Genomic DNA, 24908 nt, shown 5'->3' with positions numbered 1-24908 from the left:
CGAACAAAAGAAATTTCACTCACTACCCCCTGCGTCGTGGTACGCTTGCTGTTGGTTCGTCTTTGTCATTACGTTTGATTATTACGGAATTTGCTCCGAGATTCAACAAATGTCCCAGCGAACGAACATTTGCTGTTGGTGCATCGTCATGTCCATTTATTCGTAATTGAGTGATATCTACGTATCTTATGCCGTTACCAAGAGTGACGACGTAGTTGGTGTCCTAGATTAAGCCCATCGAAAGTCCCAGGATATGGTAAACAAAAATCACTGACCTTTTTAGCCGTGCGTGTGTAGTTTCCTCTTAAGGCCAGTCTCTATAAGCAGCCATTGTAAATTGCATCCTCTGCGATATCATTCTAAACGGGGCACTTCGTACTGCAGCGCGTCCTGTGCGGAGAGTGCATATTGAATTGGGCAAATGTTATCTCCCCAGAAGGCTCCAAACAAGCGATAACATAAAAATGCTGGACGCATATGTTGGGTACGATCTGAGCAGTGCCTCTGAGCCAGACGATCTCCCGAAGACCAATGAAACCGTGTGGATTCTGGGGAAAGAATATAACGCCACCGATGGTAAGTATATGGGGAACAGTAAAACAATAGCAATTAAATAATATTATTCATTTGTAACACGGCACTCCCTACTTCCATAGATATTGAAACTATACGACAAGATGTGCAATCACGGTTGTGGTGCACCTACCGCAGAGGATTCGTTCCGATCGGGAACACTCAACTAACTACCGACAAAGGATGGGGATGTATGCTACGTTGTGGTCAGATGGTACTGGCCCAAGCCTTGATGCAGCTTCATCTAGGCCGTGACTGGGTGTGGGACTCTGAAACCAGAGACGAGATCTACCTGAACATCGTGAACCGGTTCGAAGACAGCAAACAGGCACCGTTTTCTCTGCACCAGATTGCCCTGATGGGAGATTCTTCGGAGGAGAAACGGATCGGAGAATGGTTCGGACCCAATACCGTCGCCCAAGTGTTGAAGTGAGTGTTACATATGTAGGTAAACACGAATATTATAACAAAAAAAATTATTTGTTAGAAAACTCGTCAAGTTTGATGACTGGTGTAGGCTAGTCATTCATGTAGCCCTGGACAATACTGTAGCAACTGAGGAAATAGGTGAGAAAAGTTGTTACAAACACTACATTCTGCACTATCCATGGCTCAGCCAGGTTTATCTCAGTTTGAACAAAATAATTCACATACTTACAAATTTTAGTGGAATTATGCACTGATAAAAAAGACCCGGATCTGTGGAAACCAGTACTGTTAATTGTACCGCTAAGGCTGGGCTTAAGTGAGGTGAACCCAATATACATCGAGGGACTAAAGAAATGTTTTCAACTGCCCGGTAGCTGTGGCATGATCGGCGGTCGTCCTAATCAAGCCCTCTATTTTATCGGGTACGTCGGTGAGGAAGCACTCTACCTTGATCCTCACACAGTCCAGCGAGTGGGCAGTGTAGGTAACAAGCAAGAACTCACAGAGCAAGAGTTGGATGAGACTTTCCACCAGCGATACGCCAGTCGGATCAACTTCGTCTCGATGGATCCATCTCTAGCCGTCTGCTTTTTGTGCGAGAACCGAGAGCAGTTCGACCAACTGGTTTCAAAGTTCAACGATAGTTTAAACAGTGGCACCACACAGGCATTGTTTGAGGTCACGAAAACTCGCCAGGCTCCATGGACACCTACGACGACTTCATCGGCGTCCTCGCGGAAAAATAGTGGACCAATCGAGGCCTTCAATGTGATATCTGCCGCGGAAATTCCTAACGAAGGTACATGGTCTCGTCTGTTCGTTTAAAATAGAATGTTAAGCAGTTTCGTGTTTATGATTTTTTTCAGAATTCGAAGAAGTGGAAACGCGTACGCTAGATGATTCAGATGATGAGTTTGAAATCATAGCTTAAGAGATGAGATAGAAAAGCGCAGCACGTAAACGCCCATGTGCGTAGGTCTTATTTTGTGGCAATTTGCTTCGAGCTAATGTGTAATGAAATCGCTTGATTGGCTATCCTGCCAACTCTTTTTTATTACACTGTTACCTACGTTAAAACTTTCGCATACGCGGTATTGAGCTTTTCTCCATGCTCCCTTTTTAAAACCTTGTTCTGAGGCAAAAATGATTAAAACAAAATTTTATTGAAAAAAGCAACTATTTTCTACCGTTTGCCGTTTTTTGTCATTTTGTTTTCATGCCGTTTTCTCTCTAAGTGTAACTTGATAAGTGTTAAAAACTATTCGAAACGTTGGAAGTGGTTGGAATGATCAAAAACAAACCCCTTGGGAGAAATTGGAAGAGAACAGTTTAATAAATCTCATAACACTCAAGTCTCGCAATGGAGAAGAATGTGGTCGTTTTATTACGAGCTAAATGCGTTTGGATTTAAAGACAATTTTACACGACAAGATCTGTCGCAGCTTCACATCATGTGGCCACAACATTCGGAAAGGCGTTCTGTTTCGATATAACGAGCTTATTGTGCTGGTAGCTAATATAGCCTTTAATGCGTCCTTCGTAGATCAAATTCGCCACGATGCAGTGTGTCTCGTCCATGGAAACGTCTTCGACGCCGGAAAATTGGAGTGCCGTCTGGAACGCATTCATGTCGATCTGATGTGTTTGTAGCATCTGGTGCACTTTCTTGAACAGATTGCGATAAGTGAGAATTTTCATTTTTTCCACAATCAGGTACACTCCTGCATTGATGAAGAACATCTCATGGCGACGGATGGCCTCATCAAAACGCCGAACGTTGCCCTCCTTTACGGCCGAAGCCAGATCGTGGAACTGAAGGACATTGTACCGCTCAAGCACCTCTTTTCTGGGCATGTATCCGAGCAACATCTTAACTGGGGTGAGGTAGATCAATATCAATCGCTTGTTTTTGGTGAACCGCCTTGGGCAGTTATTGAACGCGAAGCTCAGATACTCCTCGGCGTTTTTAAAGTCTGAATCATACATCGCCTTGCGGCCGGCGAAGTATTTGTAAGTGATACGTTGCGCTAGGCTAAAACTATCCTTAAAATTTGAGCTGTCAATCGCACGGATCAGAGGTTTGCACAGATGCAGCTTATTGATACGGAAGTACACCTTCAGCAGTTGGTTGACCAGATTCAACATTCCGAGCCGCTTGGTATCCTCATCCGATGACCTGGTGTCGCCAGCGCAAACGCGAAAGCAGGACATCAAACTTTCGGCTGCTTTCTCCAGGATTTCCCCACACTTGGAGCTGTTCATCTGCTGCTCGCATTTTGCCGCCAGCAATCGCAAGTCTATCGAAACGACGTACATGATCGGCAGGATCCAGTTTTCTTCCTTCATCTGTTGCAGAAGCTTTACCACGGCCTGTATGCAGCTAGTTTGATGGCGATATGCCTCGGTGTAGTTCGGCGAATCGGATTGCATCAGATGGTACACGGCTTTCAGGTGAGCTGACACAATTTCATCCAAAGGAGCAGGCAACTGCCGGCTAACGGCGCCATCGGGGTTTTCTTTGTACAAATTAGGATCGTTCACGTGAAAGTCCTGAAGCGATAAGAACCGTGCCACAGCTTGCCCCTCGTACGCGTTCCATACACGCATTATTTTGTTTAGATAATCGTGCAGATACATGGTTTTTGTGCAGAATACTGGATATATTTGCCACTAAACGTTCTACTCGTTGTGTATGCGCATCAAACACTGAAGATATTGTGATTTGTCAAAAAGCCGCGTTCTAAACATAAACAAATGTTTGACAGTTCGTATTCTAGTGCGTGATTGTGCGGTAGATGGTTTGTTTTTGGTCCTCTGCGTGGTAATATAGCGTAAGTTTTCGATTTAACTTACTTATTTATCTGGCGCTATATACGCTTAGCCAACTTTGCCGAATGTTTCCATCTCTCTGTCTCATTTCATACCTACCAGGCCTGAAATGCTCTATAGATGCTATGCTGCTCTAAAGAATTATAGCTGCTAGTAAACAAGAGCACGTGCTATGAAGTTTGAAAGTAAACCTTCAGCTAAATAGTTTTCTTTCATCTGTTTTCTAGATTTTGGTTTAAGGTAAGCGATATTTGGCTCCAGAATGGGAGTTCGCGGTCTCACAACGTTTATAGCAGGCAACGCAGAATTGTATTTGAAACCTTACGAGTTGCGTGATACAAATCTCGTCATCGATGGTGATAATCTTTGCTTGCAACTGTACCAAAAATCACAGCTCAAATCAACACCGTTGGGCGGGAACTACGATATTTATTATCGGACCGTGGTAGACTTTTTCGCATTGCTTAAACTAGCGAACGTTGTTCCTTACGTGCTGCTGGATGGTGGGTACGAGCCGCGTAAAATGTCCGTCGTTCGGAATCGTATGTGGAAAAAGATTCAAGTAATTAAGAACTTTAGCACAGCATCAATCATGGTGACGATGCCGCTGATGCTGCGTGAAGTATTCGTTGACGCGTTGCAATCAGAAGGGATTCATTTTATGAGGTGTGCATTCGAGGCAGATGACGAAGTTGCTATCCTAGCGAGGAAACTCAATTGTCCGGTTTTAAGCTATGATTCTGATTTTTACATCTTCGACGTGCAGTACATACCGTACGTAACGTTAACGCACAAGGTCTACCGGAAAGTCACCGATAAAGGTGGAGAAAATTTTAAGATTGGAATTATACAGCGAAACCAATCGAAAAAAACCCAACGTCGCTCTAAGGGAATCAAATTCGTAGCGCAGTGTGGAGACGAGGACATTGTTGAAGGCGCAGAAACTGAAGCTTACTCCTACATAGATTGCTGCATATACACGATCGACAACTTGATTGCACCGTATGATCAGTTAAGCAAGGATATGATTCCTTTATTCGCAGTATTGCTCGGAAATGATTACATTGAGCGATCGGTGCTGGCTCCTTTCTACGAAGTAATTTGTACTGGCCGTGTAAACCGAAAGATTAATCGGTACGAGCGCCGGTTGAAGGTGACGCTTAAATGGCTACAGCATCATACGCTCCAGTCGGCTACGCGAGCGATCATCAAGCACATCAAAGGTGAACATAAGCAGACAGTTTATCGGCGGATCCTGACCGCCATGCGCGGTTATAATTGCGAAAACTGCACATCATTACAATATTTCGGCCTTCAGGATGTCGCCTCGAGTGAAACACTGGAGGATGACGATGTTGAGATTGATTTGCACAATTGCTTGGGAAACGCTGATGGGCCAGACGAGGAGTGTCCCGATTTTAGAGACGTTAGTTTTCTGGATAATGAACAAGCTGTTGGAGATGGAGAGGATGCAACGCAATCCCAGGATGAAGATATCTCTGATGACGGGCTGTCGCAAAAATCTGCCGATTGTTCCGAAAACACGGATGATGATACAGAAGCTCGAAATTCGGAAAAGAATCATTCATCAGGTGAAGAAACCAATGCAGATGATGGAGCGCTGGTTCAGCCAAGTACGTTCAGAAATAAGCACACGGATATGAACTGGCCGACATGGTTCAAGGAGATCTATCGATCAGCGAAAGTTCCCCGGTTTTTAGTTGATTTGCTACATTCGAATTTTTATCTCAACTACCCACAAATAGAGGACATTAACCAGCCGGATAGTAACGCAATTAGCTATCCGATTTTGCGAACTATATTTGCAATCCTCAAAACAAGTTTCAAAACAACGAGGACCGAGTTCACGTACACCACAAGAAGGGTAAAGCGGAGCGGATCGAGAAAGGTTCTGTTTAAAGAAGTACGCTTACCAGAAGGAGTCACTTTCGTGCCAAATGCGGCATCAAACGTTAAGGTGATGCAAAAGCTATTCGAGGAGTGCGGCATCCAGGAATGGCGCGAGCTGTTCCAGTCCGTCGACAAGAATGTCCCGGCCAACTTAAGGCTTTACTTTTTAGCAATAATTTACTGGGTAAAAAACTGTCCCAATGTAAATCTAGCCCATGTGCACGCTGTAATTGTGTGCATGTTGCAGCTGCAAATCATAGACAAGGCATTAAAGAACCAAAACCGAGATGTGCAACTTTTCCGCCAGCAGAACCAGTCATTTCTGGACCAGGAGCGAACAGCGAGTAAAACATCGCTGAAGAAGACTGAAAATCAGCAATCTACAGCAATGTTTGGACGGGCTTTTTACAAACAGCTCAGCTGTAATACCCCACGATCGGAGCTAATGCTCGCCTACGATAGCCTTGTGGAGCATTTTGCTTTGAGCGAGAAAAAGTACGACAAACGAGCGACTTTCGACGTCGCCACCTTGCACACGTTGGCCTGCTTCCAGTCGGTTTGCTACAATCTGTATGCTCTGGTTCCAGTGTTGGGCTATCCGTTCGAAAACCTTCGCATGCATGCGCTGTATAACAGCCTGTTCGCTTACAACGTGTACAACTCGATCAATGCCCGTAAGAATTTGCTCGAGCATGCCCGAACAACCGTCTTCCAATACTCGCCCACGCTTTTCACCGCCCTCCGCGTGATGGTGGAGTTCGTCGAGAAGTATCTACCAGAGCTGGCAAACCGATCACGTGCGCTGAAGACTAGAATCAGGAGCTCGAAGAGCAAATCATCGGAATTTTCCACCCGCTCCGTAAAAAGTGCGCCGGTTCCGTTGGCAAACGACTGGGAAACGAAAGCCGACACGAGCGACAGCGGTGGGGAGGGGTTCATTGACGAGAACAATAAATTTAGTCAACTTTTGTTAGCTATTTGAATAAAAAAAAGGACCGCTACTAAACCAAACGTTCTCTGCCTGATGGATGATTCCGATAATTGCGTTGCTCTGCCAAATTACACACACATAGACGCGCGTGCGTAAATTTTTCGACAACAGTGGGGTTGGGGGGTTGAAATCATAATGAATAGGGGTGAGTAAGAAAAAAAAGCGCGACGTGACGGCACCCCAATCGAGCATTGAGACAGCCTTTTTTCATTCAACAACATTAGTCGGGCGTGCTCGGTGGTTCGTATTCGCGATTAAAGTGTGCCGTTTTCTTTTTACAGAACACGATAAAGCGATCGGCGAGAAATCGATCGGGACAATGTGGAACGGTCAAACGTTCCAGTGGTGCAATCAACAGCCCCAAAAGTACCCCTCGTACGGGTACAACGATTGCTTTCACTGGAGCAATGCCCGGTGGGTGCAGGCGGCCGAGGGTGTCATCCCTCCTGAGGCCGTCGTCGGTGGCTTCGAGGGTGAAACGACGTACATCGGTCGGGCCAAGCATAAGGGTGCGATCATCCCCGGCCGTGTGATACCCTCGCGGAAGGCGTGCGTTATCGGTTACGATTACAACGAGATCGAAAAGCACGACTATCAGGTGCTGTGCGGGTTCGAGGGTAAATTCGAGGTAACCAGCAATGGCTACGTACCGGAGGGTTCCCTGGTCGCCGGAGTGTCCAAGCATGCCAAGCCGCTGTACATCGGACTGGTTCGGATGGGATTGATGCAGATCGTCGGCAGGATACAGCCGGAGGACTTTCGCTGCTACATCACCACCGAGGGATCCGAGAAAACATTCAAAGAGTACGAAATTTTCGTAGGCACTTCAGGACAGAAAGATCCTTTGGATTCGTCCTAACATAGCAAACCGCGTAGTGTGCCTGCACGAGTGGATCCTGTGTAGCTTCATTTTGTTGGACAGTGAAATAAGTTGTTCATGCTTTTGCTATCACAAAAAATGCATCCATGTTTACGCAAAAAAACATAAAATAGCGGGGAAGCATGGCGCATACGAGTGTGCGTTACACAGTGGGGCACATTTTATGAGCGCCCCAAAATTACAGAAAGAACAGAAACAAAAAATACCGGCTGAATTGCCATGTGCGTGTGTGCGTGGAATGAAAACGCGAATTCTTAACACAAAAACCTACCCCTCCTATGCTGGGGGTGAAAAAAAGCATCCATAATCTCGCGACAGAACGGCGACATCGTGTGACTTTGCCTGAAGGGTAGCCGTTGAAGAAAAGATATGTTTTAGATAGGTTCTCAGGAGTAAACAGTGTTCAGGATATAACTTTGCTGCCTTTCGAGTGCTTCGTCGTGTAAGCCATGTATAGCCAACAAGGTTCGGGTGGCGTTACGCATAATTTTCCCTCATACGGATATAAGGAAGAGAATAAGTGGCAAATCGATCGATGGGTGCAAGCAGCCGAAGGTGTAGTACCACATGATGCCGTCATTGGCGGGTATGAAGGCGAAACTACGTTCATCGGACGCGCCAAACACCGGGGATCGATCACGCCCGGCCGGATAGTGCCGTCGAAGAAAGCGTGCCTCGTGGTGTGGGGTGGCGAGGAGCACGAAATCCATGACTACCAAGTGCTGTGCGGGTACGAGGGCAAATTTGTGCCCACCACCAATGGATACATACCCCACGGGGCGCTAAAAGGTGGAGTGAGCGAGAATGGCGCGCCGCTGTACATCGGATTGGTACGGTTCGGGTTATCGACGATCATTGGCAAAGTACAACCTGACCATCGCTGCTGCTACATCTCGATCGATGGAGTGGAGAAATCGTTTAGGGAGTGTGATATTTTAGTTTCCAAATCCGCCTGAAAGCGTGCCTTGAGTGCTTCTTAAAACGCAAAAGTCGAACGAAGAAACTACCTCTTTCTTACTTGAATTACACGACATGTATACTTAAGAAAAATAAGACTGTGTTTGAATTTTATGTATTTTTCTTCAAAAGAAAGAACTTTTACGTTATGTACATTATTTAAGCAACTCCTCGAAAGCTAATCGGGTTCTGTTTTACAGATGCGATTACTTAAGCATATATGTTTAAAAATCAACCCCAACCCAAGCCTAAACTGTTACAGCGCGAGTTAAGTTGTCTGGGAATTTGATGAATATTTCATAATCATTATCAAACTTTTCCTTCCTATCCACCGGTATGTAGCACACTTGGTGCGAACGTTGAACTTTCCCGTACACCAGTTCCGTTTCTTTTTTAACTCTCCCGATGTACAGAGGTTCGCCAAATTCGGAAACCCCTACTGGCGTACCATGCAGCAATATATTCGTAGTAGTACAAGGCACAAACTCGCCCGGTGTGCAAAGGATTTCACATTCCAGCTTTTTATGTGCCAGCCCGCCCCAGGCTATGTAGCATCGTTTTTCGTTTATGCTAAAGAACCCTGGCGTCACAGATCCCGCGTGTCTAGCTCGTGCAATATATATTGCAGCGCCTGCGTTGGTGGAGTACTCAACGGCACGTGTAGGAAGTGCATGGCCTTTTCCAAACGGAATCCATTCCAAGCTATGCAGCCCATCCCATCGCCGTAATTGCCTTTCTCTTGTCCTGGGATGTAACGATTGGCGGTCATAGTCGTCATGCGAATAATACCTTTCATGACGGATTGGGTGGCTTTCTAGAATAGCAAATGGAAAAAAAGTTCGGCATGAATTTGAAAGCGAGATGAGAGAGCAAGCCTTATCCTTACCATAGTTTACCATCTTGATGAATGTTGAAGACCCTACGGGTCCAATTTTTCAAATCTTTTTCGCCTTTGCGAATTGTGCGGAGCAGAATAACTAGCTAAGGACACTTTACATACATAAATAATTGAAAATCGGTAACCTTAACTCATATATCACATTAAACCGAGAGAATCTGTGCCGGTTTCACCAAGCGCTCTTAATCTAAGTAAGGTATGTTGTTACACCTTCAATATTCGTTAGGTTTCGGCGCAATGCAACCGAAACTATGGAGTAGGACTAGCGGCATTGAAACCGCTGTTGCTTGTGCCGGAATGGCAATTTTATATCACAAAATTTAGCTTATCACCAAACGATCATCGTGTTTGAAACAAATGATGGTTACGAAAAGATTATTCACATTTGTTTACGTCTTTTCGAGCACAGTGCAAGGCAGGTAAATCCGTTCAGGCCGATCTACATGGCCGCCATATTGAGTTTTAGTTTGACAGACAAAGAACAAGCTTTTGTCAATTCAAATTATTCACAAAGTATGTTACATTCATTTGGTATTAATTAACAAAAAAACGAACGAATTATGCTGCAAAACACATACTGTCGTTAATTAATAATTAACAAAAACTACTGCAATGCAACAGAAGTTAATGTAACAGATTCTACCTGATTTTTGAATTCTGTAGAGGTCAGCATGTTTCGAGCTCCAACATGTATCCTTGTGAACGTTAAAATGACTGTAATTTTAGCGAATATTACCGGTGCTTACGGTGCTTATTGTTTGTTCTCATTATACGAGTTATTTCTGTATGAAACTTAACACTATGCCCTTAAAAATGTTCTGAAATTGATGTTTTCTGGACAATAAAATACATCGGTTTTTGGTGACGTTATTCGTTAAATACTTTATTTTTCCAACCACATTACAATTATACGGGCTGCTTGATCGCTTTGCTTTGATACTGCATCTTGTTAATATAAATATCTACGGCTACGAGCTTTGTTTAACATTAGCGAGCATGTGCTTTTTCGAAAGGCGCTAAGACAACGGTTGTTGCCGACGCGTTTTTGCGAGTGAGCCGTCAATTGCTTCTGCAGCGTGCGATTTGCCTACGCAAGCGAACAAACGCGTTCGCGGGACGTTCCGTTTGCGCAGCGCGCTCACTTTACGCGCCCTAAGGACTAACAAACACCTCGTAGTCGGCAAAGGCCATCTCCTGGCCACCGTACGGAATGTAGCAGACGCCATGCGACGGCTGTACCTTACCCAGCGTCACCGAACCCTCGTGCGTAACCCGCCCAACGAACAACGGCTCACCGTCCTCAGATTCACCCGCCGGCAACGCGTTCGGTGGGATGTCTCCACCACTGACCGGTACAAACTCGCCATTAAAATCACACAACACCTCGTATTCGGCTTTCGGTGTCTCGGTGCCACCCCACGGCAGATAGCAGACACCGTGCGAGGCGACCACCTTGCCAGGGATGATGCCACCCTCGTGCTGAGCGCGCCCAATGTACAGATCTTCCCCATCCGATCCACCGACGACGGCATTCGGTGGGATTTCACCGTTTGCGGCTGCTACCCAACAAGCGGCCACACCGGCCAGGGCCGATGCCATCGGTGCGGAAGGACTCGCTTGTTCCGAAGCCGGTTCAATCAGCCACGATCCGGACGCACCCCAACCGGTACACACACCGACGCAGTTAATCGGGAACGGTTCCGGGTTTTCATATGACAAAAAGGCAGCCGCCGAACCATCCATACCGACCGTGATGACCTGCGGGAAGAGGACGGCGATTAATGCAACGGTCACGACCACGTGCTCTAAAAGCTCTCACGTGCGCTACTCACATTATCCTGCCAGCGGATCCAGAAACCACGGAACTCGCCCGCATTCAGAATGTCCGGCGTGTCCACCTCGGCGACGTCCGGTTTGGTGCGGTTCTTCCGGATGACGGATTTGGTGTTCTTCCAGCCACCGATAAACACCTCCAGCATCGGGTCGGACTCAACCGGGGACGTCGTAAGCGCCAGATGGGCATCGTTGGCGGCACGTACCTTAAAGTTGACCACCCCATTACCGGCCGGGACGAACCGGTACTCCAGCTTGTCCTCCGTTTCCAGCTCTAGCAGATATCGCAGATCCAAGTGTCGCATCGGGTGGGGTGGAAAAGCGAGAACGCAAAAAAAATGGAAACGATAACATAGCGCACCCACAGTCTTGTTGGCCCTTTGAGCCTACTGGGTGTTTTTTATTTCTTCCGGAACGTTCCCACCATCAATCTTCTACTGGGGGACTGGTTGGTTAGTTACGTCAGCAGGCAATGACGCGGTCATAAAGCCTTCTAAGCACTTCTAAACTTAATGTTTTTCCCGGCCCCTTATTTTCCATCACCAACTGCAGGTCTGGAGGCCGGTCAAACAGGGTCAAACTGACGGAACCGGAAATGTATGACGCTGGCGCACGCGATCTACTTACCGATCGGGTCACGGGCCTTTTCTGGTGCACCGGAAATGGCAACGGCACCAGTGGTGGTAATGCTGTGCGGTTTTTCCTCACCCTCAACCGACTGGCCAGTGTCACCGGCGGCCGTGTCCCGGTTAGTTACAGTTTTTCTCTCCTTGTATCTACGTGGGTGTGCAGACGGATCTGGGGGAGGGTGTGTGGTGGGGGTTAGTGCCCCACGGTGACCGGAGGGCGGACGAATGGGAATGGGAACAAGCACATGAAACAGGCATGAAGAAAAGCAACCAAAACCAATCGAGTGTGATACTTAATGATTAGTTACTTTAAATTTTGTGCAAGCAAGAAATGCACCATGCGAGAGTGTGGGTGATCCATTATTCGAAATCATTTAAAGAATTTTCTAACTCAATTTATGCCTTTCGTACAATTGATCGTATATCCGCTTAACTAGCTAAATGGTGTGTAGGTCGTGTGTTGGCAACTATTCTCCCCTCAGAACTAATGGAAGGTGTTAATAGGTTGTTTTTTTTTTCTCTCCTTTCCATATGCCTGCGGGTATTAGGAGCAAGATTGTCATCATGCTACAGCATGGACCGCTTGTTAGCGACTCTACTTCTCTTTCTCTGACCTCCTTCTCCTCCTGCACCACCCAAACCCCCTACACACGCCAGCACAGACGATTTCACACCTTATGGTGTAACTTTACATAAAAACTATCCAAACGCTGAGTGGACACATTTTCACGTGTTTGTTGTGAAAAAAAATCAGAGGGTGCCTGTTTTTGTTAGAATTTTTCTCAGCGAGAAAACATGCTTGCCGGCGACGGCCCAGGACATGCACCGTTGGGCACAGGCGAAGTAGAACAGATCGTTTTCTTCCACCTCCCTGGCGGCGGTTTGGGATTTATTTTCAAATTTTAATGGGACGCTTGCTTCGCGAAAAAGGCATTCCCGTGTTGTAAGCGCTATTGTTTGCACACTTCCCTTCTCAAAAAAAAAAACAACAAGGAATCTAACCTTGAATTTCACTGCGCACTACTGCGCCAGGGGTGAGAGATGAGATTTCTGTTCCCCTTTTTTACCACGCCGGCCGGTCGGCAATTTCCTCACGAAAAATAAGCAAAAAATCAATACGACAAAATCTCTCTGTGGCGTCACGTTGCATCATCGCCAAGATAAAATTGTGCCCAAAAATCGATCTTACCGGCGGTGCCAGCGGTTCTCAAGCGCTTTTCTTTGCCGGAGGAACGCAAACGTCGCGGTGAAAATGGCGACAAAACTAAAAACATAAAAACAAAGCAAGCTGGGCGATGGAGTTTTGTATGCAGATGTGCCGGTTGAATGGTTCCGTTCCACCTTCCGTTACTGCTCCAAACCGCGCGATGTTGGTGGGCGCGCGATCGAATATAAGCTTTCCGTTGCACTTTCGGAATAACTTAACCAACTTAACGTTGGCTTATGGGGTGGGGTGTCAAGGGAAGCAAAAAATCATGGCGTCCGATCGACAGTTGGCGATGGTAGGCGTCCCCACCTGGCAGGCCCCCACGCCCAGACGACACGTCACCGCTGTTTGGCCTCCACTGCAACACTTCGGCCGTATTTTTATTAGCGAGGGTCATCCGCTTAGTACCTCCAGTAGATCGAGCCACTAGGGAATGACATCATCACACTCACCCTCTACGATGGGATGACTTCGATCGTGATCGCGGGGAATGAATGTTTGCATCCCTCTCTCTCTCTCACACCGGTGCCACATGCCAGCTTGTACCGACGATAAGCGACGAGCCTGGTGTTGTTGAGTTAACCGATGACCTCATCATTAAACAAAAATTTGCCTCAGTGACCTTTCGGAAGGGAGAAGGCAGGGCATACACAATGTAAGACGGCCGCGAGACAACCGGAGGACAGAGTGCGATCGATAGCATCTTCTTTAGCGCGGGTGCATTCCGAAAGCGTCCATGCTGGTTCGCGAGAAGGCGGATTTTTTCCTTCTTTATTTTTAGAACCACACGGGCAACTTTCACCAAACTGTCGCTGTTACACGAGTGTGTAGGTGGATGACCAGAGCGGATGGGGCCCGCTTTGGTGGGAAAATGGAAAATGTTGATGTTTATCCTGCCCCATTAATCCTTACAAAAGAATGCATGCACTTTTCCCACTTAACCGTTCGGTTTGCTTAGTACCGTGTAGAGTAGAAAACTCATTCAACATTCCCTCACCAAACGCTACCCTCAAAAATCCGTTAATAAAGCACCACCACAATTTGCGCCGGCAGATGTTTGCCGGCGTTTTCCCCGGGTGCCGGTTTCGAGTGGTTCACTTACCAATGTTGGCCATGTTGGTTGGATGTGGCTGTTAGTTGCAACAAAAAACGGGCACCGTACGACCAAAAAACGCGAGCACTGTCCTGGCGAGAAGTCAACTAACACCCGGTCCGGTCCGATCGAGGCGGATGAGACTATTAAACGCTGTAGCGAACGACCGCAACGCGCCGTTGGGTTTTGCTTTGCACGGTCTCAGGTTGTATTTCGAGGCAGCCACGAAGCCGGTTCGAACAGTGGTTGTTTCGGTGGCCAGTGGTGGCAAAAATGCATCGCGCGAAACACGTGGGCACTCGAGAAAAGTGTCCATTTTGCTGGAAAACGAGTAGTCTCATTAGAGCGCATGGAAGGAGAAAACAAGGATATGTAATTGAATTGTAATTATTACATTTAGACAAATGAATCAAGTTTCCAGCACACCGTCGGCCAATGTGCATACCGGAGGATTCGTTCAAAAAACACGCAATTCGAACGCGAATCTCATGGGTTTCCTCTTTTTTGTTTTTGGTTCAGCTTCCCAGCTGTAGCGAGTTTCTCTCATGTTCTCTCCATCACTGTTTCTAATGCGTATTTTCTTCGGCTAGAGCTCGGTACCGATTGACTACACAGTGCTGTGCGCAAGATTTGCTTACGATGGGGTTTGCAAAATAACGTTTGATGATTTAGTTTGAAATATTTTAGCTATAAATTACTCATTAACGTTATTTACATTCCTTTGTAAAATATTTCATGAGTTTAAAAAGTGACACCAAAATTTCAAAATTAAAAAATTCTACGACATAAAATAGATGGAAATTTATGAGTTCAATGATTTGTAGAACAAGTTCTTTACAATATATATTGGTTTATGAAACACCAAAATAAGTTCATGATCATGATCATGATGAGAATCTGAAACAACATTCAAAATCAGGCTGTGATATGTTGAGCTACGATCATCATCTACCCAGTGCAACATCATCCACATGTTTGCAATTATTTTTCGTTTATTTATCGTACCTTTTATTGTTGTTCTAGTGCAACCTCCAAAAATTCAAACCCGACCCCATTAGTGATCGCTAACATAACATTACATTATCGCTATCCTACATATGTACACTTTACAATATTTTCGAGAGCTTTCGCGACATTGGCGGCCTAGGAGTTTATTCGTTATGTTGCAGAGTAGTAATTGTTTTTTTGTTGCTAATATACGTGCCTTCTAGTAGTGGCACTCGACGAGTGTCATCAAAAACGGTGGAAAATTTTAACTTTACATCACTACTTACTAACCAAGCGCACCTTAGCCCGGTCTAATATTGCTATTGATAGTACACTAGTAACCTTCTGCAAAGCCGAGTTTTGCCTTCCTTCGCTCTATAATCGTATCCCTTACTATCGTACAAAAGTTTTGGTATTGTCGTCGTTGGCTGAGGGGTTTCTAAGTTTCCAGAAAAAACACTAACCACACGAAGGCGCATGTTTTACATTAGTTTGCTTGGCGTTTGTAAGGAACGTGGCGGAAAAGGAGTGTCGATGAGAAGTAGAACGACAAAGCGTTCCCTCCCGAACCGAAGACAGTCTGACGGGAACGTTCAACGGGGGCTTGCCTCGAAGTAAAATCGTTGGATGATTAAGGAATACACGGGAGTTTAGGCAGCACTAGTCCTCCTTTGCTCTTGCCAGGTGAAAAGGAACATTAATCCAGACGCAATTATTGCACTCTATTTGGGACTAAGTCGCTCACCTCCGCTGGGCCGAATACTTTCCTACTACAACTAACTGGCAGCCATGCTTGAGGGAGACGCGTTCTACCGACTACACTAAATCACAGTTTCAAAAAGAAAACATGAACATTGCTCGCGCGCACAACCCTACGAAGAGCGGCTACCACGCCTGATATGAAGCACGATTTTTGTGAAAGCACTCACTACACGTCAACGGTGGTAATACCGGTATTAGTAAACGATGAAAAGTAACAACGGTGCAAAGAGAATGGCACAGAGAAAGAACTCGAGGAGCAACGTGATGAAACAGACTGTGGGCTGCGGAACCCTCTACGACAAGGGACCGTACACTACACTTTGTGCAATTACAGCGAAACTAATCATAAGTGATCGAGCTAAAGCCTAATATCCACTAGCACCGAGGCTTGCCCGAATCTGCTCGAACGAAAGCCAAAACGTGAGCGACCACGGTGCCATCCGGATCCAAACGGGCAGGAAACCCTTGTACAAAGCAAAGAAACCCTCCTTCCCGATGGTTTGCTGCAGACAATCGATGGATCCTTTGTACAGCAGTCCACTGGAAAATGGAAATCATCGTCATTTGAGTACTGTTTCCGAGACTCCCAAACATCCTGCCCAACTTACCGGCCAGTGGCATCCGTCGGTTGGTTCATGATGCGTGTCTTCACCACGTCCGCGGGTGTGCCCATAATGGCCGCTACCAGCCCAGCACAGATCGACGACATGATGTGCACCAGGTGACAATCTGGTAGGCCGGTTTTGTGCATGATGAAGTGTTTCACCGTGTCGTACGTCGTTAGATCACCCAGGTTGACGAGAGCCGCTCGTTGTACGTTCGGGACGCTACCCTTCCAAAGGCCAAACACACCCCCACGGCTAACGATTTCGCGGAAAGCGTGTGCCGCACTGTGCACCCGTGGTTCCAACCCAAGCAGACGCCGTTTTCCTTCCATCTGGACGTGCACCTTCACCAGATCGGCCGGGGAGGCGAGCCACTGGGCGAGAGCACCGGCTCCGACACCGGACACGGCCGACTGCCAGAGAGAGAAGGTGTCCTTTCCGTTGCGCAGCTTCTTCCGCAGAGAGTCGTAGGTCACGATGCGGACACCGCTGCAAGCAACGAGGGCAGAAGGGACGATCAGAGTTCGGTTGGGCGGGTTTGGGTGCCGCATTCATCGGTTATCATCGTACCTGTACACCAGATGCCGGTAGAGGGCCGGTGTGATTCCTTGCCATAGCTTGAGGGCGCCCTCCTCACGGACGATGCCGGAAGCGGTGGCAAACATTCCGCGGTATTTGAGCTAAAAGAAAAATATCGGTGGGAGTTGGTTAGTGTTCGTTACATTTTCATTACTTTACACGTTTGGTGAATCTCTTTGGCGCAAACAAAGCCCGACGGATATCAGAGGCTGAGCTCAACGCAACAGGAGATATGTTCTCGTTACATTCATGATTATTACTCGGACGCAAATTGGCTAAACAAACAGTATGTTGAACAACACAGATTCGTGTTATCGTTTCTCGGCGTCATCACCAAAAAAGGGTTCATTTTCTTGTGAGAAAAACAGCAATTCCCCCTTGGAAAGGGCACCTAAATCGTGGCCACCAGGCCTTGATTTCCATTGTGTTTGTTGATATGAAAGAATACTAAACGAGAACTTGCTTTGCGGAGTCTCTCCACGAGGAGTACGATTATCGAGGACGATTAGATAAGCGCACGCGACATCTCGGTCAAAATGTACCTTCTTCACACTTCCTCCTTCGGTGGTGGCCGTTACGGCCGCTTCACCCTGTATCTGGAGGCGCGTTTTGGTCAGATCCAGCGGGTAAGTAACCGTCTCGGCGATGCTGGCCGCAAACACCGACACCAGGTAGGTGCACCAGAACGAGTCCGCGTAGTGGTACTTAACCGGTCTCATCTCCGTCCGGCCTGTGGCCGCGGTTTGCTGCATGGTGCTGCTTTCCGTGGCCGGATCCTTCCCTGAGAGTACTTCCGAGGCGGCTGGCGTCACGGGTGCTGTGCGAAAACAATGAGAAATAAAAGAAGGGAGCCGTTAGTACGTGCGTTTTTCACGGATGATCGTAACAAGGCGTTATTTATGCTGCAATTGAATACCTAAGGAACACCTGACAAGCTGTCGGGAGTGAACACAAAACCCGCGTGTGTCAATAACAAAGACGAGCGTGGCGTCGTGGCTAGAGAAAAAACACGGCCACCGCGTTGCGGTTCTCTATCGCAACTGATCCGCGGCTTCGGTTGGAATGACGGCAGCTCGTGAGTGCCTTCCAGAGTTTGCCCAACGTGGAGGCATCGCGCGCGTTGTATAACATCCCCATGAGCACCGGTGATAAGCGCTAAAGTTCTCGGACGCCATCTCGGAGGAACGCGCACCGATAGTGATGAATGTATCAATTGAATTACGGTACGGTTTTCGGTGATACGGCTGGCATTTGCGGATCTTACACACCCAATCACCCTCTCGCGAAAGACACCCACTGCATAAATTTGTAATGGCGCGAATGGGGGCGCCTGATCCTTGCTATGTTTAATGGACAGATGGGGCTTGAGATAATCGTACTATGTAGTATTTCGCAAACTCGCATAATGGCTCACACGTCTGCTGGTATCAACTGAATCAGCTGAGTTTCCAAATGGTGGTGGCCGTGGAGCTGGTGGAAAGCGCGCTATCAATGAAGAAATGCTTTATAAATAACCTCTCCGCGAGTGAAGTAACTTTCCAAAACAATGTTTCTAGCCTTACACCTGCTTATGCTTTTACTTGTTTAATCTGGTTTTTGTTGGGTGCAATTTTGAAATGTTTCTGATATTGCGCTTACTCTTCTGTTAAATGCTGTAAAATGCATAATTGTAGCACTGCAGCGGCCATGTGTGCAATATGTTATTTCAAACGAGCCTGCCAATTTTGTTCCCGATATAATCGATTCCCTTATCACAGCAATATGCAGCCTTTCGTCCCCATTCTTCCCTCTACCTTTGTATCCACACCATGTCCCTTTTTTATCGCTTGTCAGCTGATCCCGCTTGGCACTGTGAATTTGAATTTCATGTTGACCTCTTCCACAGGGTGACCCTCAAACGGCGTAGCGGTGGTTCGCAACGGATGACGCAAAAGCGCACGCTGCTGATTGGAATGATAGACGCAGGCTGAATTTTTTGCTATGTGCTTATTGTGCCACTGCCACCGCTGGCCAAAAATCATAAAAGAGGAACCGAAAGAACCGCCATTCGTTAAACGTGCCATTATCGGCGCGATATTCTTCCACCACCCCCGTAACAAAACGCGATGTCCTTACGGTTGCTTCGCTCGAACGGAGGTGATGGAGGTGTGTTTCATGAGCAGCACGCTTGATAACGCGATTCGGTTGTGTTTGTTCGCTTTTGGGGGGATGGGTTTTGTGGCGGCCAAAAGCATTATCAAAGCATATCGACACGCAGGTCGGGAAGCAACGCGCAAAAGAATAAAAAAAAACCTTCACCACGTTTTTTGCTACTGCCCAAAAATAAACAGCCGACCCACACCGTGGGTAATTTTTTTGTACTCTCTCTTTTCCTCGGCGCCACTTCCGACAGCATTCGAACATCCGCGATGGGTCCCCGCGACAATGACGTTAGGAGTGGCGACGTTTTTTTTTAGTCGTCATTAACGTGACCGATCTTTTCGTTCGATGCAAAGTGTGCTCGTTGAAAGACACTGCGTCAATGGGGCTAATAAATCGATGTGCCAGGTAAGGAAGAGAAGCAACATTCCCTTCCGGTGCAATGCATTGAACTCAACGCTAGCGAACGAGGAGTAAATTAGTTGCGGAACTGGTTCGGCACCTCCACAAGACCGGCTTCGTCGTCCGGTTGTTTCCGGTTCGCGTAAAAACGGCGTGGCGAGATTGTTAAGGGAAATTAACGCGTTCGTTCGATCTTCCTTGAGGTAGATCGGGCTTGAGGTGATGAAGGCATTGCAATGCGAGAGCACAAAAAAACAGACACTCCTTTACAGGTAGCATGTTGATCAGAGAGGAGGTGGAATGATTTGTTTTGGTTTTAAATTTAGCTCGGGTCACTTTAGCTGTTAGGTAAGAAGGCACATCGGGTTTTATCACGAGTGCACGTGCTGCTTTTTCACATCCCTGCAGCTTTGTGCCCTAAAAAAACCGGTAGCAACAATTAGTTGTCCATCTGCGAATGAGATTCACTCAATTGGACCGGTGTTCTGTGCTGAGGATGTTTTCCACTCATCACTTGGCAAGGATCACACTTCATCTATCATTTTAAAATATCCTTCCAACGGTTTGCAGCCCCCTCGGATGAGCTTTTCAATGAAACATTCAATCGTTTTCTTTCGCAAGCCCTACGAACTTGCCCACTCACATTAGCATTATAGTTATTCGGTTTGAATCCACCGTTCGTTTTCCGTATAGCAAAGTACTTTATATCGATTGGTTTCATGAATATTAAAAGCCAAAGGAAAACGGAAGGCCACCTTTTTACGTTTCGCTGGTAGGCGCATGGTCTGCACGCCCGCAAGGTCCTGGATGACCCGTTGGCAGGACAAATTGACGCCAATAGATTGCTCTATTTATTTTCCCTACAAAAAAGTAAACCTAAACTGGCATTGATAACTTACTTCCCTTAGCCACTACACTGGGTGCCATTTTACGCTTCGATCGGAGCTTGGAACACTACACAGGTTGGTTCACTTCGGAAGAAGAAATGAAATTATCTCAAATTCACTTTACATTCGCTCCATTCCCGTCGCTGACAAGGTTCATAGTAAACGCGCGGGTTGACCACGATCGGACTACTGCACTGTTCGTCTCGAGGCAACCGAGAACAAAACTTCGAATAGCAGGGCCTGCTTATCCGAAGCTTGGCTTGGCATGCACTGCTAGTACAAACCCGTCAGCCACAGCGTGGTCGAAAATTGCATCCCATTCGCATAAAAGCAACCGCCGCCTTTCGTGTGCAAAAGGGTCCTGCCCCCTCCTGCTCCCCCCACCCGATGACTGCAATGACTCGTGGCGAACGTAGGTTCCTTCGGGCAGGAACTTGGGAGCGCACACGTTTATAAATAGGCAGCTCGTCGCCAAATGCAGCCGGAAAATGGATAGCCGATACGAAGGCACGCTGCTCGCGACTAAATGGATGCTGCCTCCTTCTGGTCTGGCCCGAATCCGTGCCCGTTGGCCGTCCTGTGACCGAAACGGAAGCCAAGAATCTGTTTCAAAGTGCATATCTAACCGCGTGGGCGTGGGGTTTTTTCGTGTACATGCACTCTTAGAATCATAAAATATGCAATCATAAAATAGATAGCATTTTGATCAATTCCCGGCCCATGCTCTTATGATTCTATTTAGGATGTACTACATAACTTTTATATCTATTGTACTAATACTTACTGTTTGTAACGTGAATATTTCGTTGCGTAGAAATAGGTTTCAACTGGATTGGAAAGAAATATGTTAATCCAAAAAATCACTCCTTGCTATCCAAGATTTCCCAATCGAGCGAATCCTTCAGCTAGCTTATGTCCGTTTCGAAATGGCTATTTTTTCCTGTCCGTTGTCCTTGCTTTGGATGGCTTATTGAGAATCATCTAAATCGCTGGTATGCGCTTCCATCTTCCTCTAGCGCAGCTGGTCCAGTTACGTCGCAGGACCAAGCCATTCATGAGTTTAGTGCTTGTGTTTTTGATGCAGGTGAGATATATACTATGATATATTACACCGAGCCTTGCAACAAGCAATCGGTTCCGAGGGAGCACTGGCCTTTTTTGTTTACGTTTTATCGTCACTCTTCAGGCAAAGAGTCGAGAAATTCGCTTCAAAAATGCATGCAGCTGGTTGTCATGGAGAACGCCACCGATGAATGCAGGTCTTGAGGGTGATAAGATAGCACTACCAAGTAGGAGTAGTAGCAGTACTAGTCACACCAATGAAGTAGAAATTGTGTGGCTTGAATTACATAACATGGAATGCTATGGTTACTTCGCACACACCCGCGGTTGCGTTTTAGGTCAACAACCCCCACCAGATCCGCACGAAGTGTATCCAACGTCGCAGCTGAGCCGTTGTAAAGAAACTGGAAATTAAATAGGGACGGCCATCCGTTGTAGCATGTGGGCGTTGAATAAATTTTAGCACATGCCTCGAAAGGATACGGGACTACCGGGACGGATCTTGCCGATCCTGTCAAGAGGGTGGGTGGAGACAAAATTACGAGAAGTAACTCCGCAAGGCTTATGTAAACACGCGACACCAAAACAGAAAGCTTAACACGCGGGGAGAGATCGTCCCCTTAGCAACGTTCTATCAAAAAACTTTTTCTCAGGTTGATGATCAGCACATACTGTCCGCATGTGGCCATTCTTCCGTCCTGCACCCTTTCGGTTTTAACACAACACGCAATTTTGGGGCTTCGCACTTTTGCTTTGTTTTGAACGCGAAAAAAGCAGAATAGATTTCTTATATTTTCCGATACGGGCGATGAGGAGGGTCTACTTTGTCTGGAGCAGCACAACGGAACGCGAAACTCGTCAGTTCGGTTCGAAACAGAACAGCGACATGTTTACTCGGACGCAATGCAAACGAAAGTGGACCGAATCAGCAGCGGTAGTGTTCTCCATATTTTCTACAGCTGTTTACTTTCACATACAGCTAAACTCTGCCAAACAAACAGCAGATTACCGTTCAGATGCTTCAGCGAATACTTTTTATTGTGCCATATTATTTTTGAGATATTAAAAAATGTTTTAATTCGAAATATAACGAAAATTGTTTAATTTGTGCCAAAATATATCGAATATTATGATTTAGTTTGAGCTACAAAACGACTAGCTCACTAGGAACACGACTTAGTTGACAGTGAGGTGTCGATTTGACGTTTAATAGTGTTTGCTTTTTTTGACCATTTGACAGCTGGTCAATTCGTTTCAGTTTCGTCCGAAGAAAATAATCTTCACGGGTTATTTTGTTCCTGTGCAAGTCGTCACGGTAACTTACGGTAAATAATGGCTTCATCCGATACCGGGGGCGTCAAGCCAATGTCCATCACGGGCCGTATGGTCCGTGAACGGGAGCGGCTGCTTGGAATGAGCCCCGAAGAACGTGCGTGGAGAGCGCAATGGCTTAAGGATCAACATCTCTCTCCGAACGAACCAAAATATGTGCCGGAATATTGGAAGGAAAGATACAACCCAATTCGCCGTTTATACCGCGCCCCGCTTAACATGGTTCAAAATGTTCTTACTCCAGTTATTGTAGGTTTTCACTGAAATATTGGTGTTTTTTTTGCCGGCTAACGTGCGTTATGTAATGATGATTCTTATACATTTGTCTGCATTTCAGGGACTTGAATGGGCGCATGCTATTCGTTTCTGGACAGGCAAAGTAGCGTTGGGAGCCTTTGCTGTCCTTGCGACTGCTTACTACTTCAAATACAACCAGAATGTAAGCATAGAATTGTATTAAAAATGTTCCTGGTGGTGGTTTTAAACATCATATTAGACGATTGTTTACATTGATGTCTGTCTCCCGGAGCCCGTCGATTCGTAATACTCAAGTTGTTTTTTATTCTGTTTGCAGGATTGGACTCGCAAGGGTGGCTGGCGGGTTATTCACTCACGTGAGGCAGTTGTCCCAGGTGATCCAGGATATCCTAACTTCCCGAAACGCAATTCGCCCTCTGACTATGCTGCCAGAGGCTTCAAGGAGTCAGCTATCTAAATGCTTTCGGTTGCATCGGCTGAATGTTAACAAATCGAGAGTTGATTCGTATGTAGATAATAAATAACGAACGGCTTGATGCTATGTCATCTATTTTATGTAGTATATTGATTGGTATCCCTAACTAAATGAAAATATCAACTTTAATGTGTTAAATTATATAATTTAACACGAACGATTTCCCTATGCTTTTGCTATTCTCATGTTAACATGGTAGTGATATTTTACAAGATCAAGTCAAGAGAAGTGATCATATCAAATTCTTAAGCGTTTCTTACAAATGATCGACTAGTACCATGTCTGTCTCGATAATTTAGGTTCTTATGAGTATAATGTACTTTAAGTCTCACAGAACTGGATACTTTGTACCACTTTTTTAACGTTTTGATAAAACAAAAACTGCACTCAAAGTTTTAAGCATAAGAATTACTAGGAAAATATTGTACTTCAGAGCATTATTATTGGTTCCGGAATAATATCAAACTTATAAGTAGCATTAAATTTAAGGATCCAGGCATAAGTTCGTATAAATTCACAAAAGCATGCTGTGTTCGGATATTTGAAACGTACTGGATCGGCTATTGTAAATACGTGGACCCACTGTCAAAGCATGCCTATCGATAATCCGTGGCAAAATCCCGTCAAAAAGAAGCAAAGGAAGAAGAAAGATCCAACTAAGTGCAGCAAAGCATCGCTAAGAATAACGTGATTCTGAGATTATTGCAGGCGATATTGAGTATTTATCACAAACAAAGTGCATTAGCATCGAGAGAGACAACAGCGAAAGTTAAGTTGATACGTGTACACCGTTCCATATAGGTGTTCTCATAGCTGACTTATCTCGTACGGAACGACCCCTGTCATGGCGGCGTATTCGTTGTGAGCAAAAAAGGTTTCCTTCGTTCGCATTCGTATCTCGCACATCGTGTGCATCGTGCTACACAGAAAGTGCGCGGAAGGGCGGAAAGTGAAACAGTAGTCCATTGGCACCTTTTACTGCACGCAGCGATCGCGGTGTACGGAGTGCACGCGGATCAATTTGTTACACAACACATTGAAATCACCAAAGCCAGCGTGCGCGTTGTGTTCAAAGACTAAGGAGCGCTAGTAGATACGTAGTGAAAAAAAAGAACCATAAAAAATAGTCCCTTTCCACTGGTCGTGGCCGTCGACGTGATCGAAAGTGTAGCGAAACTAATCAATCAACA

General features: G+C 46.2%; 9 protein-coding genes across 10 annotated transcripts; 5 read left to right on the top strand and 4 right to left on the bottom strand.

Annotated features, from left to right (window-relative positions):
• Window positions 1-122: 122 nt before the first annotated feature.
• Window positions 123-2324, top strand: LOC128722956 (cysteine protease ATG4B). Its single transcript, XM_053816651.1, has 6 exons — window positions 123-256; window positions 385-576; window positions 657-1002; window positions 1061-1140; window positions 1241-1801; window positions 1869-2324. Exons 2-6 carry the CDS (start codon window positions 465-467, stop codon window positions 1931-1933), a joined length of 1164 nt encoding a protein of 387 aa, XP_053672626.1. The 5' UTR covers window positions 123-256; window positions 385-464; the 3' UTR covers window positions 1934-2324.
• Window positions 2325-2451: 127 nt separating this feature from the next.
• Window positions 2452-3639, bottom strand: LOC128726393 (PCI domain-containing protein 2 homolog). Its single transcript, XM_053820199.1, has one exon. The coding sequence runs from the start codon at window positions 3637-3639 to the stop codon at window positions 2452-2454; it is 1188 nt and encodes a 395-aa protein (XP_053676174.1).
• A 454-nt stretch (window positions 3640-4093) lies between these two features.
• LOC128723833 (protein asteroid) lies at window positions 4094-6724 on the top strand. The gene has a single exon (XM_053817599.1). It carries the CDS (start codon window positions 4094-4096, stop codon window positions 6722-6724), a length of 2631 nt encoding a protein of 876 aa, XP_053673574.1.
• A 328-nt stretch (window positions 6725-7052) lies between these two features.
• LOC128723832 (uncharacterized) lies at window positions 7053-7615 on the top strand. The gene has a single exon (XM_053817598.1). The coding sequence runs from the start codon at window positions 7053-7055 to the stop codon at window positions 7590-7592; it is 540 nt and encodes a 179-aa protein (XP_053673573.1). The 3' UTR covers window positions 7593-7615.
• A 441-nt stretch (window positions 7616-8056) lies between these two features.
• On the top strand, window positions 8057-8636 carry LOC128725923 (uncharacterized). Its single transcript, XM_053819697.1, has one exon. The coding sequence runs from the start codon at window positions 8063-8065 to the stop codon at window positions 8567-8569; it is 507 nt and encodes a 168-aa protein (XP_053675672.1). The 5' UTR covers window positions 8057-8062; the 3' UTR covers window positions 8570-8636.
• A 44-nt stretch (window positions 8637-8680) lies between these two features.
• Window positions 8681-9469, bottom strand: LOC128723831 (uncharacterized). Its single transcript, XM_053817597.1, has 2 exons — window positions 9457-9469; window positions 8681-9384 (listed from the first exon to the last, which is right to left on the bottom strand). The coding sequence occupies exons 1-2, from the start codon at window positions 9467-9469 to the stop codon at window positions 8819-8821; spliced, it is 579 nt and encodes a 192-aa protein (XP_053673572.1). The 3' UTR covers window positions 8681-8818.
• An 864-nt stretch (window positions 9470-10333) lies between these two features.
• LOC128726926 (uncharacterized) lies at window positions 10334-14368 on the bottom strand. Of its 2 annotated transcripts, none has more exons than XM_053820775.1 (3): window positions 14240-14368; window positions 11301-11575; window positions 10334-11226 (listed from the first exon to the last, which is right to left on the bottom strand). In XM_053820775.1, exons 1-3 carry the CDS (start codon window positions 14250-14252, stop codon window positions 10621-10623), a joined length of 894 nt encoding a protein of 297 aa, XP_053676750.1. In that variant the 5' UTR covers window positions 14253-14368; the 3' UTR covers window positions 10334-10620. The 2 variants fall into 2 exon arrangements, with proteins under 2 accessions (XP_053676750.1, XP_053676751.1); XM_053820776.1 differs by lacking the exon at window positions 14240-14368 and adding an exon at window positions 11929-12027.
• Window positions 14369-15237: 869 nt separating this feature from the next.
• Window positions 15238-18183, bottom strand: LOC128722985 (mitochondrial uncoupling protein 4). The gene is made up of 5 exons (XM_053816687.1): window positions 18080-18183; window positions 17715-17980; window positions 17155-17264; window positions 16588-17073; window positions 15238-16519 (listed from the first exon to the last, which is right to left on the bottom strand). Exons 2-5 carry the CDS (start codon window positions 17913-17915, stop codon window positions 16345-16347), a joined length of 972 nt encoding a protein of 323 aa, XP_053672662.1. The 5' UTR covers window positions 17916-17980; window positions 18080-18183; the 3' UTR covers window positions 15238-16344.
• Window positions 18184-22924: 4741 nt separating this feature from the next.
• LOC128725173 (uncharacterized) lies at window positions 22925-23769 on the top strand. Its single transcript, XM_053818895.1, has 3 exons — window positions 22925-23234; window positions 23323-23424; window positions 23560-23769. The coding sequence occupies exons 1-3, from the start codon at window positions 22986-22988 to the stop codon at window positions 23698-23700; spliced, it is 492 nt and encodes a 163-aa protein (XP_053674870.1). The 5' UTR covers window positions 22925-22985; the 3' UTR covers window positions 23701-23769.
• Window positions 23770-24908: the final 1139 nt, after the last annotated feature.

The sequence above is a fragment of the Anopheles nili genome, chromosome 3, assembly GCF_943737925.1.
Source record: "Anopheles nili chromosome 3, idAnoNiliSN_F5_01, whole genome shotgun sequence".
Lineage (NCBI taxonomy): Eukaryota > Metazoa > Arthropoda > Insecta > Diptera > Culicidae > Anopheles > Anopheles nili.
Note: the sequence above shows the minus strand (reverse complement) of the source record. Positions and strands in the feature narration are given on the sequence as shown.

What these genes read in the sequence shown, in the direction of transcription:
- LOC128723833 (XM_053817599.1), top strand. Translation starts at nt 4,094, where the DNA reads ATGGGAGTTCGCGGTCTCACAACGTTTATAGCAGGCAACGCAGAATTG.
- LOC128723832 (XM_053817598.1), top strand. Translation starts at nt 7,053, where the DNA reads ATGTGGAACGGTCAAACGTTCCAGTGGTGCAATCAACAGCCCCAAAAG.
- LOC128725923 (XM_053819697.1), top strand. Translation starts at nt 8,063, where the DNA reads ATGTATAGCCAACAAGGTTCGGGTGGCGTTACGCATAATTTTCCCTCA.
- LOC128725173 (XM_053818895.1), top strand. Translation starts at nt 22,986, where the DNA reads ATGGCTTCATCCGATACCGGGGGCGTCAAGCCAATGTCCATCACGGGC. An exon ending in ATGTTCTTACTCCAGTTATT is followed by an intron (nt 23,235 to 23,322) that starts GTAGGTTTTCAC and finishes TCTGCATTTCAG; the next exon opens with GGACTTGAATGGGCGCATGC. An exon ending in ACTTCAAATACAACCAGAAT is followed by an intron (nt 23,425 to 23,559) that starts GTAAGCATAGAA and finishes TTCTGTTTGCAG; the next exon opens with GATTGGACTCGCAAGGGTGG.
- LOC128726393 (XM_053820199.1), bottom strand. Translation starts at nt 3,639, where the DNA reads ATGTATCTGCACGATTATCTAAACAAAATAATGCGTGTATGGAACGCG.
- LOC128726926 (XM_053820775.1), bottom strand. An exon ending in GGATCCGCTGGCAGGATAAT is followed by an intron (nt 11,227 to 11,300) that starts GTGAGTAGCGCA and finishes CTCTTCCCGCAG; the next exon opens with GTCATCACGGTCGGTATGGA.
- LOC128722985 (XM_053816687.1), bottom strand. Translation starts at nt 17,915, where the DNA reads ATGCAGCAAACCGCGGCCACAGGCCGGACGGAGATGAGACCGGTTAAG. An exon ending in CCACCACCGAAGGAGGAAGT is followed by an intron (nt 17,265 to 17,714) that starts GTGAAGAAGGTA and finishes TTTTTCTTTTAG; the next exon opens with CTCAAATACCGCGGAATGTT. An exon ending in CCGACGGATGCCACTGGCCG is followed by an intron (nt 16,520 to 16,587) that starts GTAAGTTGGGCA and finishes TCCATTTTCCAG; the next exon opens with TGGACTGCTGTACAAAGGAT.
- LOC128722956 (XM_053816651.1), top strand. Translation starts at nt 465, where the DNA reads ATGCTGGACGCATATGTTGGGTACGATCTGAGCAGTGCCTCTGAGCCA. An exon ending in ACCGTCGCCCAAGTGTTGAA is followed by an intron (nt 1,003 to 1,060) that starts GTGAGTGTTACA and finishes ATTATTTGTTAG; the next exon opens with AAAACTCGTCAAGTTTGATG. An exon ending in TGTAGCAACTGAGGAAATAG is followed by an intron (nt 1,141 to 1,240) that starts GTGAGAAAAGTT and finishes TACAAATTTTAG; the next exon opens with TGGAATTATGCACTGATAAA.